The 15,964-nt window shown below is 38.2% G+C and overlaps 1 protein-coding gene across 3 annotated transcripts in view; it reads left to right on the plus strand.

Moving 5' to 3' along the window:
- The window catches only part of kcnn2 (potassium calcium-activated channel subfamily N member 2), a 33,460-nt gene extending 17,772 nt beyond the window's left edge, over window positions 1-15,688 (plus strand). Inside the window, exons 3-9 of one of the 3 annotated variants that reach the window (XM_023337741.1) lie at window positions 1,197-1,615; window positions 1,824-1,965; window positions 3,250-3,360; window positions 3,455-3,582; window positions 6,299-6,307; window positions 10,444-10,513; window positions 13,961-15,688. In XM_023337741.1, the coding sequence (XP_023193509.1) occupies window positions 1,197-1,615; window positions 1,824-1,965; window positions 3,250-3,360; window positions 3,455-3,582; window positions 6,299-6,307; window positions 10,444-10,513; window positions 13,961-14,236 (1,155 nt within the window). In that variant the 3' untranslated portion in view covers window positions 14,237-15,688. Of the gene's footprint in view, window positions 1-1,196; window positions 1,616-1,823; window positions 1,966-3,249; window positions 3,361-3,454; window positions 3,583-6,298; window positions 6,308-10,443; window positions 10,514-10,811; window positions 12,529-13,960 lie in introns of those variants that run through there. The other 2 variants (XM_023337742.1, XM_023337743.1) reach the window with 2 other exon arrangements.
- Window positions 15,689-15,964: the final 276 nt, after the last annotated feature.

Consider the following 15,964-nt stretch of genomic DNA (forward strand, 5'->3'; position numbering starts at 1 on the left):
ATTTGCAACCCAAACCAGCAAACAGAACCTCCCAAGGCAAGGAAGATTGAGACGCTCTGTCCTCAAGCATGAGCATGGAGAGGGATGGTGTGTGGAAGAGGAGGTGATGGCAGCCATCAAGGAAGCTCACAGCAGATTGGATCGAAGAGGCGAAGATGAGGTTCGAGCTGTAGCAGCAGAGGTGACCATGTGATGAAGCTACAGTGTATGACAGAGGACAGGGAGGAGGAGAGTGATGATAGGCCCTGAAATCCATTCTTTCAGTCCCCTATGAAACTGTCTACCTTCTGGTCGAAGTGGAATGGTGATGGCAACCTTATGCTAACGTGCAGGCAGCTGATGTTTGCGTCAGAAAGATAGAAGTAAGCAGAACTTTAAATTATTGCAGATGTTCTCCCGATTATTCCTAGTTTTCTATGGCAGTGAATTAGGGCCATTGAAGGTAGAAAAAAAAGGAGGAGTACATTTCCACCTAAAAACTTTCTAGGTAATTTCTCCAAAAGTAGAAAATTTGCTAGAAAGAAACTTTGAAACTTTCAGAGTAAAATTCAAAACGTTTTGACTTTTAAAATTCAAAAATCTTGTTTCCATAAAACCAGTAGTCAAGCCTTTGCAGAAGAGATGTTACAGTAGCAAGTCTAAACTTAGAACTAAATGTTCTCTAGCTTAACAAGAAAAGTTTGAAAATCAGGCAGAGCAATATTATTATAACTAACCTGCAAAAGGAATGTGATTTATTTTTTTCATCTTTGATGGTCAAAACTGAGAAAATATTTATAAATATTATGGCATAATTACATATTTATGCATTTATGATAGTGTGTTACAAAACATTATCACTCAAAACACACACACATACAGTATATATGCTGTATTTATACAGCAAGTATATATATATATATATATATATATATATATATATATATATATATATATATATATATATATACAGTATATATGCCTTAATGATCGTTGTAGAAATCAGTATGACGTTGTTGAAAAACAACTTTACGTAAAACTGTTGAAATGCTACTTTTCTAACTTCCTGTTGCAGCAGGCTGTGTTAACACTCTTTGTATCTAAACAGGAAAAACAAGTTGAGATTTGGTTAGTTTTATTCTCCTATAAGAATTCTGCAGTCAAAATGTTCTCAACATTCCCAGTCAAAGCTCACACCTTTCCTCCTTTATTGACAGCTCTTCATGGTGGACAACGCAGCCGATGACTGGAGGATAGCCATGACATATGAGCGCATCTTCTTCATCTGCCTGGAAATCCTGGTGTGCGCCATACACCCCATCCCAGGGAACTACACCTTCACCTGGACGGCCCGCCTGGCGTACTCCTACGTCCCATCCAAGACGGACGCAGACGTGGACATCATCCTGTCCATCCCCATGTTTCTGAGGTTGTACCTCATCGCTCGGGTCATGCTGCTGCACAGCAAGCTCTTCACCGATGCCTCGTCCCGAAGCATCGGCGCCCTCAACAAGATTAACTTCAACACCCGCTTTGTGATGAAGACCCTCATGACCATCTGTCCTGGCACTGTGCTGCTGGTCTTCACCATCTCGCTCTGGATCATTGCTGCATGGACAGTGAGAGCTTGCGAGAGGTGCCTGGACCAGTTTTTGCCGCTATGCCGTGCTTCACGCCATCAAACATAGATAGAGGCGTAAAAATAGACCAAACGCTTCTCAGCTCACTGTCTCTGAGCCTTAGGAGAGACGGAGTTATATCATAGACTGACCAGCAAAATAAATCTCTTTTCATGTGAAAGTAAAACATTAGGTGTAAGGTAAACCTGTTATTGTTCTTTACAGGTACCATGATAACCAGGACATAACCAGCAATTTTCTTGGAGCCATGTGGTTGATCTCAATCACGTTTCTGACTATTGGATATGGGGATATGGTCCCACACACATACTGTGGAAAAGGAGTCTGCCTCCTGACAGGCATTATGGTCAGTGTACACTGGATGCTCGTGACCTTTATGGTATTTTTTTGCTGCGTTTGCTTATTGTTGTTGTTTAAAATGTCAAATTTGCTAACAGCATAAATATACTTAATTTTTATCTGGGAGGAAAATAACTGAGATTCAGAAATCCTCATTTAGTTCAGTTCAGTTTAATCCAGTTGGTCAATTGAAATTAACAAATATAATCTCAAGGCATTTTACAAGATAAACAGGTTCATTCATACATTCATTAACGCATAAATCCAGTTTGATCTATGTTCTGTGTAAATCCAATTCATTGCAATAATAGCCAGTCGGATAATCACACTACAAAAGCACTAAATTTTACCAAGTATTTTTTGTCTAATTTTTAGTGCAAAATATCTTCGTATACGTGAAAGAAGACAAAACTGACTTACAAATATTTTCTGCAATATGTAGATATTTGTTTTCAGTAAATAATTCCTTAATATTGATAAAAAAATATTTGTTTCACTGGCAGATTGTTTCACTTATAATAATCTGCTACGCTGTTTTAATCATAACGATGTTATAAGATTATTATGGGAAAAGCAAGTCATTTTTCACATGGAACTAGTACTTTTTTCACCAATATTAAGGAATTATCGACTTTAAAAAAAAAAAAAAAAGGTCTTACTGAAGTTACTTGTATGTTTGCTTTATTTCAAGTGCACTAGAAACAAAACCAGAAATACTTTGTATGAATTTGTTTTGTTTTTTTGTTTTTTTTGCAGTGTACTTAAAAAAAAAACAGAAAACCAGAGAGAGAATAAAGTATTAATTGCAAATGGTGGGAAGGTGGTGAAGAGCAGAGGTCGATTTGTCCTCCAGCAGCCTAAGCCCATAGCAGCATGATTATCAAGATAGCTCGGTAAACCCTTTGCCTTTATGAGCTTTATCAGAAAGTAACACTTAAAGCTTAGTCTGAAGATCGTAAGTGAGAGTGTGTCTTGATTCTTGCAGAAAAACTGAAAAGTAGTTCCCTTATGTCCCCAGAGAAATGGTACAGAGTAACATTAACACAGCTTGAGAAAGCAGTCACAGAGGTTATCGTTGTAATTGTTTTAACCAAAAAATCAGGCATGATCAGAGGACCGATTGGAGCAAAAACATGGAGCTATTTGTATTCATGAGGGCATAGAATGACCCTGGTTATCAATTCTGTAGAGAATGTTTTTGCCATGACTTGTCATTGGGTCTCCAGATTTATTTTCCACAGCATGAGGGTAAAAAAGTGTTAGTCCAGCGTGTCTGTTTGTGTCTTTCTAGGGCGCCGGCTGCACTGCCTTGGTGGTGGCTGTGGTGGCGAAGAAACTGGAATTAACCAAAGCTGAAAAACATGTTCATAACTTCATGATGGATACCCAGTTAACAAAAAGAGTATGTCAGCTTTCCTCACAGATCTCAGATGTTTCTCCACTGCTCTTGGTTTTATTTATTTTTTATTTAATTCTTTATTTTTTTGCATTTGCAGGTGAAAAACACAGCTGCGAATGTTCTCAGGGAGACGTGGCTCATCTACAAGAACACCAAACTTGTGAGGAAGATGGACCACGCAAGAGTCAGGAAGCATCAGAGAAAATTCCTTCAAGCCATTCACCAGTAGGTCCCGCGCTCCTAAACCTGAACAGCAGGATGTTCATTTAATTCACCAAAAAACCTGAAATCTGAATTGTTTGACACCTGTAGCAAAGCATATATGTGCTCATATCAAAGAAGAATGTTATGGTTCACATGTTGCATGCTAGAAAAGTGTAAACGTGCTGGGTTTGATCATGCATGCAGCTTAACCCAGCTGTTATATTTTATTAGTATGAATGACAATTATGAAAGAAGCACAACAAGTAAAAGTGTATTTACCTTAGAATATTGTTGTGTGTCAGGCGTGTGATATCGATTCGTTTCTTGCTGGCATTGTGCTGTCCCATTGACTCTCGCTCGTCTCTTTCTTGGTGAGTCAGATGTCAGGCTGACCTCAGGGCTGACACATTGGTGTTTCTGCCTCTCCGGTGGCCGGTCAGGCGCCTACCTGTCAGCTAGTCCTTTAGTGGGTCCCCAAGGACTTCCAACTTACTCCAAAACAGTATCGATTTTAGCCTCACCTCGCTGTTGTTTTTCCTCACGCTACAGTGCTCACCGACACTTCTGCTCCGTGTCCTTTATCTGTGGCCGCTGGAAGTTGGCGCAGAGCTTTATCAAGAGAAATAACTACAGTGATTCTGTTAGTATGTGGCTTAATGTTAAAAAAAAGAAAAAAAGTCTGCTGTGTGTGCATTTGGTTTCCTTCTGTGGTTTTACTCATGTTTATGGGTCTCTGTAAGATTTTGTGTGCAAGTTTAATTTGCTCATGAATTTTTTTTAACATGCATTTGTGTTTTGAAAACATTTGGGTGGTTTATTATAGGACAGGGGGAGTAAAGCAATGCTCAGTTTTACTGCTGCTTTTCCTCCTGCTGCAACCTGCATCCAGATCAGCAAAGTTTCTGGCTGTTTATTTCTTATTCTCCAGCGGTGGTGTTATTTTATTCAGCCAATTTGCAGCGGTGATGACAGTGTCTCACGTCCACCTCCTGTTCTCCAGGGCTAGGGTTAGACAGTCCTGAAATGGGAATTGCCCAGAGCTGCAGCTTAATCTATAACAAACAACACCCAGGAGGGAAAAGTCACATCCAGCATTCAGTTCTGCGTTTAAAAACAAATATTCAGCATGTTGTCGGTGTAATCCGGGCACACTTTGCCTTATAAAGATTTCTTTTCCTTTTGTGGTTTTGATTTAGAGGGTTCAAAAGATTGAATTGGGATTTGAAGCCTGCATGCATCGTATCAGAAACAAACACTTACCTGATTTAAATATAGAAAAGAAAAACTCAGACATGTAAGATTTTCAGACAAATCACATCACCTGTCATCGCAATTTTTTTCTACAATTTTCAATACTGAAAGCAAATAATATGAGCTGTGAGCTGCTGCTAAATGGAGCCATGGATGCTTTTTGACACCGTCTTTGTCTCGTATTGCTTGAGGAGTTTTTCTAGGACCGTGAATGCAATCAGGAAGGTTGATTTTATTTACTCTACTGCAAAAGTAACAAGATTAGTAGAGATTAGATATAAAGTATGAGGACAGATACAGCAACCAGAAAACTGTCTAAACATTAAGAAAAGATTATGTGTTTTCAGGATGATTTGCAGCTAAGATGAGACGTTTAGATCTGCTCATTATTGACATGAGTGTCATATAAATTTCTGGTTTCTATTTAATATGCCCTTTTCTGAAACTTCTAAAAGATTATTCAGATGAATGAGCTTGCATTCATCTTGAATATTCTCTAATTCAAATGGGGTTAAATATACATCCTGGCTAAAATACATACAAAAACCCACATTAATGTTTGGAGTAGCAACCTGCCATGGACCTACTGTTTAAGGATGATCCTCACATGCTATTCCAGAAGTTTAATGATGATCTGTTTTATCCAATCCAAAAACAGTTTTAATGTTAGGGATCATTTGCTCACTGGACTTCCCATTTTGGACTTGGTCTCATCTATCATCTCTTAATTTGAGGGGACATTCAACTCAGTTAGTTCTGAGCAGAGTCACTGGGTTCAACTCTTAAACATGCATGGTGGTAGCAGCATCATGATAAGGTGGCTATTTATCAATCAATCAAATTTTATTTGTATAGCACATTTCAGCAGCAAGGCATTTCAAAGTGCCTTACATCATATCAAACACAGAAACACAATGCAACATTGAATCAACAATCAAAACACGACATTAAGTCAGGTTCCATCAATAAATTTGTAATTGATTACGTTTCAAATACAATCCTACACAGGTGGGTTTTTAGTCGAGTTTGCATCCATAAACGGTTTACCTGTTACACTCCTACTGTGTTATATGGAACAAAATACCTATTGCTATTTTTATTCCCACTCACGCTCACAATCACACACACAATTTATGAACCGTTCTTGATGGGAAAAATACCCAACTTACATATCCTTGCAGATAAAAAGCATAATTAAGCAAATAGTAAATCTCTATGCGCTAAATACATTTGACTTTGAGAAAGAACTGTTCAAATACCTCATCAAAAGCTCAAAATTAATATGACGTTCATGTCGATGATGAGCAGATCTGTAAATCCGGACACATTGCAGTTCATAGGTAAGGCGACATCGTAAGAGTTGATCACTCCAACCTGTACTAGCAGGGGTTTATTTCATCTGAATATGTTTATCTGATGTTGTAAAAATTCATCTGTCTACTTCATGTTTCCTTTTTTTCCTGTTTGTGTCGACACAATGCAATAGAGCTCGAAAGTAAGTCTTCGCCTTTAATGTAGATAGAGACCTGTTGTGTGCATGCCAACGAGAGCTTGTCCTTGAACCCGATGACGCTACTAAAAAATGGCACTCCCTCATTTGATAAGTGAAATTCATGCCTTTTGCATCACATGAAGATGTCCGTGTTATTTAAGGTGCTGCACAGGACTTTAATGTAAAAAAAAAAGGAAAATAGAATTGAAAATGCAAAGAAGTACAACTTTTTAACACGCCTACTGCATATTCTGAACACATCCACAGATCCATGTCATGTGAATTTCAATTATCAGTGATGGAGGGTGTTTTTCTTTACATTTCTGCATGGATGTGATGACCTCTGACCTTTAATCAGAAAGCTACTGATTAAACTCCAATCAACTGTGCTTTCACATACCGAAGGATGACAGCTAGCGCTCCCCATCAAGGCAGACCTGCTGATTTATAATTTATAAAATCCCTAGAAGACTTGTTACATGCAGTGGAGCCGTCGTGCTCACATAGAGCAGGGCTTGGGGGGGGTCATCTTTCGGCGAGTGGAACCATTATTACGCCTGTTACAGCATTTGCAGCCGCATTTTCCTCCATTTCTCTGTTTGACGACTCAGTAGCATACACCCAAGCTGTTAACCAGCGCAGTAACTAGGACATTCATCAGTCATACAAGGGTAATTAGGAGCGTCTGCAGGAGAGAGTGTCTAAATACTGCCGAGGGTGTTTGGATCAGACATGGTCAGTATACAAACAAATGTCTTACACCAGGTTTTAGGCCATTACGGCTGAGAATTGAAGTGTCCCCATGCAACCCCAAAGTCCCCCTCCAAGGGATTACCATTAATTTTCATCCTCAAGGTTGAAGTGGGAATCGTAGCAGGAAGCAGGATAGTGCTTGTTAGTTCAGAGATCATTGAACTGAAGACGCAGAGAGCGACCTGTGAGGAAGGTCAAACTCCGAGCAATCCCATTTGCTCTGAAGAGACTCAACAGTGACCACCAGCGTGACGCTGTCAAACAGAAAGCAGGCTACCGCTAATGACTGAGTAACTGCTTCATACCACCACAATCTTTGGAAACTAGACACCATTTTCAAAATTTCAGATTCAAACTTATCTAGGAGGATTTTTTTACAGCACTGCATAGTCAGTGTTCGTTTTTGTATATTTTACTTTTAAGGAGTGAAGCGTTCATGGAATCTCTTCAGGCTTTCTGTGCTTTTTCTCTGGAGTTGCACTTTGTATCTGGCCATTTTCTGAGGAATGTTTTGCTTTTAAAGTTAGTTAAATCCCTGAATAATACACATCTTCCTAAACAGAAGAGATAAACCAGTTTACACATAAAACGCAGCGGAAAAATATGTATTTTAAAAGGGATCTTTACAGGATGCAGCGATCATAATTTTTTAGAAAACCTGGGGAACTGTTAATCAAGACATTTTTAAGGAATAGCTGGTTACTTGGAAGCAAAACAGGAAATGAAATGTAATCTAGAGCTCTTGCACAGTACTGTGTATCTTTTCGTCAAATAGCTTTGTTAATTGTGCCAGATAATCTTTTTATATATAACAATTACATCCAATCTAGATATAAGTTCTTAATCTACACAAGTGAAATTTTTTTTTTATTTATTCAGTCATGTGGTCAAATGTCTTACCTTAGAAGTGGCGGTCATGACAAAGAAAGAGACACAGGGCAGCAGCACTAACTGAGATTGCCTTGAAAGATTTAGTGTGGCGTTGAAAAGCTTAGCGTAGCCGTTTTCCCCTGATGAATAGCAAGCAGCTTTAGAGTGCTCGTTTAAAAGGAGAACGACCTGAGAGGACTGATTGACCGAGGTGGAAAGAAAAGACTGAATTTAACTTCAATTCATTCTGACCTTGAGCTGCTTCGTTCTCAAAGCTCTCCAACTATTGTGAAATCTTTCTTTCAATTTAACTCAAAAAACATTATATCTCTTAAAACCTCACTGAAACCGCCTTCTTTGTTTGTTTTGTTATTTTTTTAATAAATAAAGCGGAAGGAGGAAGTCCTTCTGGACTCAGTTGTGAGGATATTAACTCGCTGTTGCAGGTTTCGTTTTGGCTCCTGTGGCGCCCTCTGCTGGCCAAACGTATTATTTTTGCTCCACATCTGTCTATCAACCAGACATTAAAATGAACTTGCCCTGCAAAACGATTGATAGATTAATTTTTTTTTGTCCCGTGTATTTCTTGATACTAGTTCACATTTGAGTTTCAAATTATTATTTAAATTATAACAATTTGAGCTTTGCTCAAAGCTGTGGGTTTTGAGAGATTTCTAAATCAATATTCCAAACATTAGATCTCAAAAGCAATATATGTCTTTGCCTATTATGATTCAGATGAAAAAGATGAATTAATATCTTGAATCCATGTTTAGTTGACACAGTGCAGGAGGAAGTTGCGGCTTTTTGGCCCCATGAGAATGTAATTGAAAAGAGACTTCAGTGGCCTAATTAAACAGGCAGTGTGATTCCTCAGGCGATGTCTGCAGTGAATACATTAACTTTTATCACTTTTGTACGTCTTTTCTTCTGTGGTGAAAAAAAAATAGCTTAGGTTGCAGTTTTGCAATGTTTCAACAGGTAAATACCACAAAATATTAAGCCTTTAATAGTACAATTACAATGCTTTAGAGGTTTTCTAAGTTAATATTGAAAATTCTGTAAAAAGAACAATGACACACAAGGCATTTGTATAAAGTGCAGTAAAATAACAAGCATTAAAGTGTCTTTAAAAAGTACTTATATCTCTTGAAGCTTGTTATATTTGGTCACATTACAACACAAACATCAACGTATTTTCATGGAATTTGTGATACATAAACAAATTAGTTTATAATTGTAAACCAAAAGGAAAAATGTTCTTGTTTTTGTTTTTATTATTGTTATTATTGTCACTAATACAAATCTGAGAAGTGAGATGTGCATTTGTATTCATCACATTTTACCCTGATGCCCCTAATTAAAATCTAGTGCAACCAGCTACTTTCACAAGTCGATTAGCAAATTAGCAAATAGGCCTGTGTTTAATCTGTGATGATTTTGTTAGAGGAAATTATTAGCATAAATCGCTAGTGGTTTAACACAAGACTGGGATATAAAACAATATTCCAAGGCTTTACCATATTATAAAATATTGTTGAGTGGATCATCTGACAATGTAGAAAATGCATTGCAAACCTACCAAGAAATAGAGCCAGGAGGCTCAGGGTAACTCTGGAGGCACTGCAGAAATGCTCTGCTCAGGTGGGAGAATCTCTAGACTGGACAAACTATGCACATACTTGTGCACTTCTCAAATATGTCCTTTTCTAGAAGAGCGATAAAACCAAAGTCATTATTTAAGGCAGCCATAAACAGGCTAGCTTAGTTTTCCACGAGTTATGGAGGGGACACAACAAATAAAGAAAGAATCTGTCAAAGAAGGTTTTCTAGATAAGACCAAATTTTACTATCTGGACTTATAATTAATAGGTTTGACCTGAAAATGAAGGAAAGTATTAAACAAATGTTAAATCATGGGGTGTAATCAAATTTGAAAATTGTGGATATTTTTTTTCTAGCACTTCCCAATTATTCACCACTTTGTGTTGATTAATCGCATAAAATCCCATTACAATACACCAAAGTTTCCTACTGTAATGTGCAAAAAATGAGTAACAATTCAACGGGTATGACTACATATAGAGACAGTCTTCTGTTTCCATCCATAAGCATGGATGCCGTTGACTTACTGAGAAAGAAACATAAAGAGACAACAGAAGACCTTCCCCGTGTTTTTAACAATACCACATCAGAACATGAGTGTTTGTATACAACATAGACACTCTGAGATCCCTTCCTTCCCTTTGTGTGAAAATTGGTTGAGGATGCAGAGCTGATCTCGCTCTCCCCCCTCTGTGGCCTCCCTCCCACTTGCATGCAGTTCAGCCAAACAGATTGCCCTCCCCTGCCCTTCTTCCCCTCCTCCCCCTCTCTCTTCAATCCCTCCATTCTCTACACACATCCTGTGCATGTCCCAGGAGTGCTCTCCGTGTGTATGCCCTTGTGTGTGCACAACCTAAAAAACCATTTCTGACAGCGTTGATTTACCGGGTTGTGAATGGTCTTGTGTTCAGATTGAGAAGTGTTAAAATGGAGCAACGCAAGCTGAATGATCAAGCAAACTCACTAGTGGACCTTGCTAAGGTAAGATAGACTGTTCCACTGTAAAGATACTTCGCTTAACTCCTGTGAGTGGGCTTAATGCATGCTGTTTCACTCACTAAGTTGGTGTTCTGGTGTAGACAAAGTCTACAGGTGTCAAATAAACAGACAGGCTTTACATCTATGTTCTGTTGTGTGGTCCACTCACCTGAAAGTGTCTGGGTATGAAATAATAGCCTTTCTTTATTTAACAGTTAAGGTATTTATTCCAAGATATGCCCTCCAATAAATACTTTTATTTTTTTAATGCAGTGTAATTTTTCATCTCCTTCGCCTTTAGAGTCACTAACTACAAGTGGACATCCCTCTGGGAGAGCGCAGGCAGGGTGCCAGCCTGACGCAGCACAAACACTAACCTGGGAAGGGAGACACGCTGTGATCTGATGATTCAGCCTGAAATAAAGGCAGAGGAGGGGGAAAGGAGACCACTCTGACATTCAAAAACACAACACAGTCAAGCTGGACGTAATCCAGCATGTCACTGAGAGTGTTAGCTGATATCGCCCAATCATCTCTTGCTGTAAAACACCAGTCAGACTCGGAACATGTCATGGGGAGAAACTGGCTAACGACCGATTCAGTTCATTTTGGTCCGAGCTATTGTCATGAGAAGCCACAACCACGAGAGGGCAGTAAAACGTCTTTTTTCTCTTTTTTTGGGAAGATTTGCTGTAGAAAAATTGATCTCAACATGTGCAGCTGTCGAAGATGAATTGCCACTGCAGTGCTCTCTGAAAATCATCAGATCACGGTGGATCTCTTTAATTCATTATCTCCTGCACAGCCTGTTTTCTGTGTGCTCAGTCTCTGATTGCCTCCTTTTCCTCCTGCTTTCACAATGTCAGCTGGTGGTTTGTTTCATGCATAAAGTGAATCTTTTCTTGCTCTTTTAATGAAATTGACTCCTGCACAAATTGCTGGGCCAGGTTGTTTGCCATTAAAGTTTAATTCCTTCTCACTTCAGAACTCACAGTTAGGTTTTTACCTAAAGAGCTGCATCTAGTACCAAATACAGTGTTCTCAAAATTGTACATTGGTTTATTTTGTTATATTACAGTCACAAATGTAACAGGATTTTATGCTATCGATAAGCAAAACATGGCACATAACTGTGAGATGGAAGGAAAGCGATTGATGGTTTTATGGTTTTTGGACAAATAAAAAAATCTGAAAAGTGTGGCGTGCATTTGTAATATATTGTGTTCAGGAGGGCTGCATATAGATGCATGCCATTCATTTCAAATTTTATTTGTACAAACATTTTTGGTAAAATCTTTTTAAAATATCCTAACCTTCTCTATATACTGTACTTCACAATTATGTGCTACGTCATGTCGGTCTGAGTCAAGTACGTTTAAGTTTGTGAAAAAAATCAGAAAAAGTGCAAGGGGTTGTGAACACTTTTGCAGAGCAGTATTTTTGTGATTCATTCAGAAATCTTTGCATGATGAGTATATATGGATTCATAAATATAATAGAACAAAGTAAAACTGTTGTTACCGGCATATTTAGCACGGCCAATGTTTCTTCAGTCAACACTGCAACAGATAAGCAAACTTTTCCATCATTCCTGCCTTAAATCAGAATAGGACAAGGTAAGTGATGAACGACATTTCCTCTGGCCTGCCAAGGATTATTAGTCATACACTGAGTAATCCCACAGAAACCATCCTCTGACGGTTTCACCCTGAAGGCATGTCTGAAATGTGACAAGAGTTTCTACATCTGCAGTTGAGGAATATAGAAAGCTAAGAGTTCACGAGGAACAGACTGCAAAAAGAGCAGAAAGCGACCTCAGCTGGCACATTTCCTGCGTCCTCCAGGCCAACAATTAATATGGTTTGTTCTGCACTGAAACATGATTTCTTGCAAATTTTGTACAAAAATGGTCCCTCGTGAGTTCTGCGATGTTGTGGACATCAGCTTTAAGCAGCACTATTAAAGTATTGTTTGTTTGTCTTAAACGGCTTTTTTATTATTTCTCTTCAGATTTCAGCAGAACAATAACTCAAATATTCTCACAACTGTTTTGCATCATGAGAACAATTTGAAACATAAATAGAAATCTGTGGATTTTACCAGAAAAATTAAAATAGTTTAGTATTGGGTCCTTATTCAGGTTATTTATGCGAAACAGGTTTCTTGCCAAGTTGTGGTTTGAGAAGATGGTAATGTAACTATATGACAGATCAAACTTTGCACATTGGCAGTAAAATCTCTCATGTTTCAAATACACATGAGACGCAGGGAGGTGAAGAGCAAAACATCTGCTCCAGGAAAAGTTTCAGGAAATCCAGAAATTAGATTAACTATACACTGGTAAATGTACATAAACAAAAATATTCAAAATAATAAATATGTACAGAAGCAATGGTTCAAAGAAAAAGAACTGTTATCAGGCATGTTGCATCTTTTGGATTGTGTTTTTAATCCGAGCTCCCATTTATTTCTCCTGGTTCCAAATGCAGTGAGGGCTAAAAGCTTCTTTGAAAGAATGTTAAAAGTGGTTACAGTAAGACTTTGATACTTTAAGTTGTGGATGACTTTGCATTAATTATAGTGTGGACACACTGTAATTAACAGAAGCATCACTTATAGTTTTATCTCTGAAATCCTGTATTTTTATTATAATAATTTTTTTTCCTCTGTCAGATAGTTGGCAAAGCTCCTCAGGAAGCTTTAGGATCAATTCACATTCAAGCTATTGACATAACTTTGAAAACCAGATGTCCAGAGAAGACTTAGACTTGGAACGTGTTCCTTTGACTTTTATACCTCTCCCTTGAGGTCCACTGCTTTTACTGCAGTTCCTATTTTAACCACTGGTTGTCTTAGAAGGTAACATTTTCCTGTATTCAACAATTAGAAACAGAAGAAGAAACTAACATGGGAGGACATTCCAAGTAGAACAGACAGTATCAAGGTTCAAATTTAAAATGAAGTAACATAAATCTCAAATCTTAGCCCGTTTGAGATTTGTTTCTTGTTTCATTTGACAGTAATGACGTTTAGCATTTAAATCTACAATTTGAATTACAATTCCACGTCTTGAAGACATAACCTTGAAATCTCATTTTTAAAATGTGGAGATGCTGGAACGCTACTTTGTGTGTTACATAGATTACATTATTTTAACTAGGGTACATGAATGGATTTTGATTTCTGCTTTGTTTTTTTAGGTATTTTCTAATGTACAGTCTGCAAATTGGAATTAAATGCATTAATAAAATATATGTTTTAATTATGGGTAACTTTTTCTTTCCTCTTTTCTTACAGAATCAACATAAACTACATATTTAAATGGATGTCAAAGAAGTGTTTTTATCTATATATTCATGAATGTTACAACCTGCACATGTTAGCAGTGAAGAATGAACAACAAGTTGAAAGACTGATTGCATCAAGTGTGTTTCCTCTCTGCCGTTGCAGACGCAGAACGTCATGTATGACATGGTGTCAGACTTGAACGAGAGAGGGGAGGACATGGAGAAGAGGATTGCGTTGCTGGAAACAAAGCTGGAAACCCTACTGACTAACTTGCAAGCTCTTCCTGGACTCATCAGCCAGGTCATCAACCAGCAGCACAGGGACTTCCTGGAAGTGCAGCTCCAGCCTTATGACAAACACAGCCCTGAGCGCTCACAGTCGGTGTCACGGAGGAGGTCATCCTCTACGGCGCCGCCGACCTCCTCGGAGAGCAGCTAGAGTCCAAACGGGGAATGCCTCCGCTCAAGACTTTTGCCATCATATGGCGAAGTTGCATTTACTGTAAAGCCTTATGGTTTCAATAAGTATTATCCAAATTCTGATGACAGAATCCGACTTCCTGGGGACGATGCATTTTAACGGATAACTTCAAGCTGTTCTTATTTTTATTACCTCAAAAGTTGATGTTATCCATGCTCTGGTGATAGACCACAAATAATGGCCCTTCCCTCAGTAATAAAAGGCCGCCCCAGGCTCTGACAGGAACTCTACTCCGTCTCTATGCAGAGGTAGCCAGCTCTAGGTGTCAAGGTTACCAGGCGTGAAACTATTGCACTAAAGTAGTGCTTCTCATGGACTTTGCACTTTTGCTGGCTTGACTCAGTTGCAAACTGAGAAACTGCTGAGAAACCAGACAGAGAGCATGTCAGCGATATGGCGGAAATAGTGAAGTGACACTAGACGGCAGGTAAATAGCACTCCAACACACAGTCGCTCAGAGATAAGGTAAAAAGTTTGAAATGAGGAAACAAACACGTACAGTATGTTTTAGGTTAGAAAACAGCATCAACTATAGCGTTTTTTAAACATTTTTTTGCAGAGTGCCCCCTGTAGAATGACTATTTTTAAGGGGGGGAGATGTTGCACATAGTTTAATCCTCAACTCAATTGAATGCATCGAAAATCTGTACTTGCACTTAATTTTTAATGAATGCACTTCAATGCTGGCTGACATATGATCTAAAGATCTTTACCCATTTTTAAAAAAAAGTCATATGGGCATGGGTTTATTGTTGTCAGTTCTCAATTTGTAGTGTTGTCTAATCCAACAAAGCCACATTTAGTTTCTTTTGTTTATTTTTGTTTATTATTATTTTTGGTTCTTGATAAAAATGCATTTACTTAGACTTATACAGGTCTAATGAAATGCACTGAATGATCATAAACGAAGTAATCCCACCCATGTCTTGCTGTGTCTTAACTCCTGTCCTCTCCTGTGTTATCTATGCTCTCTGTCTTCCAAGTTGGGCAACAAAATATGCCGAACAACAACTGTAAACCCTATCTACCTTTTAAAGCTGAAGAAATACATATTTTTATATATTTTCATGAGGACAAGCACACCTCTTCCGATAAATAAACGGCAGGAAAAAAAAGGTGAAGAGTCAGAAACGGCATATGGTGGGAAAAACCTGGAAATGGAGAAGATTTGTCTGAGTTTTTCAAAAGGATAGAAAAATTTATTAATTAGGCATTACTTCAGCATAAGACCCCACTGATGTAATCTTTTCAAGAATGAAGAAGATAAACACTCGTAAAATCCGCAGCTCGGCCAGCACTCAAACATAAACAACCGGATGTGCAGTCCACAAACATTAACAACTTAGAAACCAATGAGAGATTCTGTTGTATGCAACCTAAACGATAAAGCAAATAAAAAATACCCAATTAGATGGATCTGAGTTCTTCTTTGTTTTTCCTTGTGTGACATGTCGGATGATTTAAAAAGATGGTTTCTATGTTCAGATGTTTACAGTGCAATGAAAAGGTATTTGTTCCCTGACAAATTTGCTCAATTTCTTACACATTCTATTATGTGGACAAAACTAAACTTGTATCCCACATGCAAATATTTTTACTTGTAGAATAAAGAAATCTATAAAATACAGAAGTAGGAAATATATCTGGAAGCAGGGAAATATTTTCCCTCATCCAAAGAGTTTTAGG

The sequence above is a fragment of the Xiphophorus maculatus genome, chromosome 8 (assembly GCF_002775205.1).
Source record: "Xiphophorus maculatus strain JP 163 A chromosome 8, X_maculatus-5.0-male, whole genome shotgun sequence".
Lineage (NCBI taxonomy): Eukaryota > Metazoa > Chordata > Actinopteri > Cyprinodontiformes > Poeciliidae > Xiphophorus > Xiphophorus maculatus.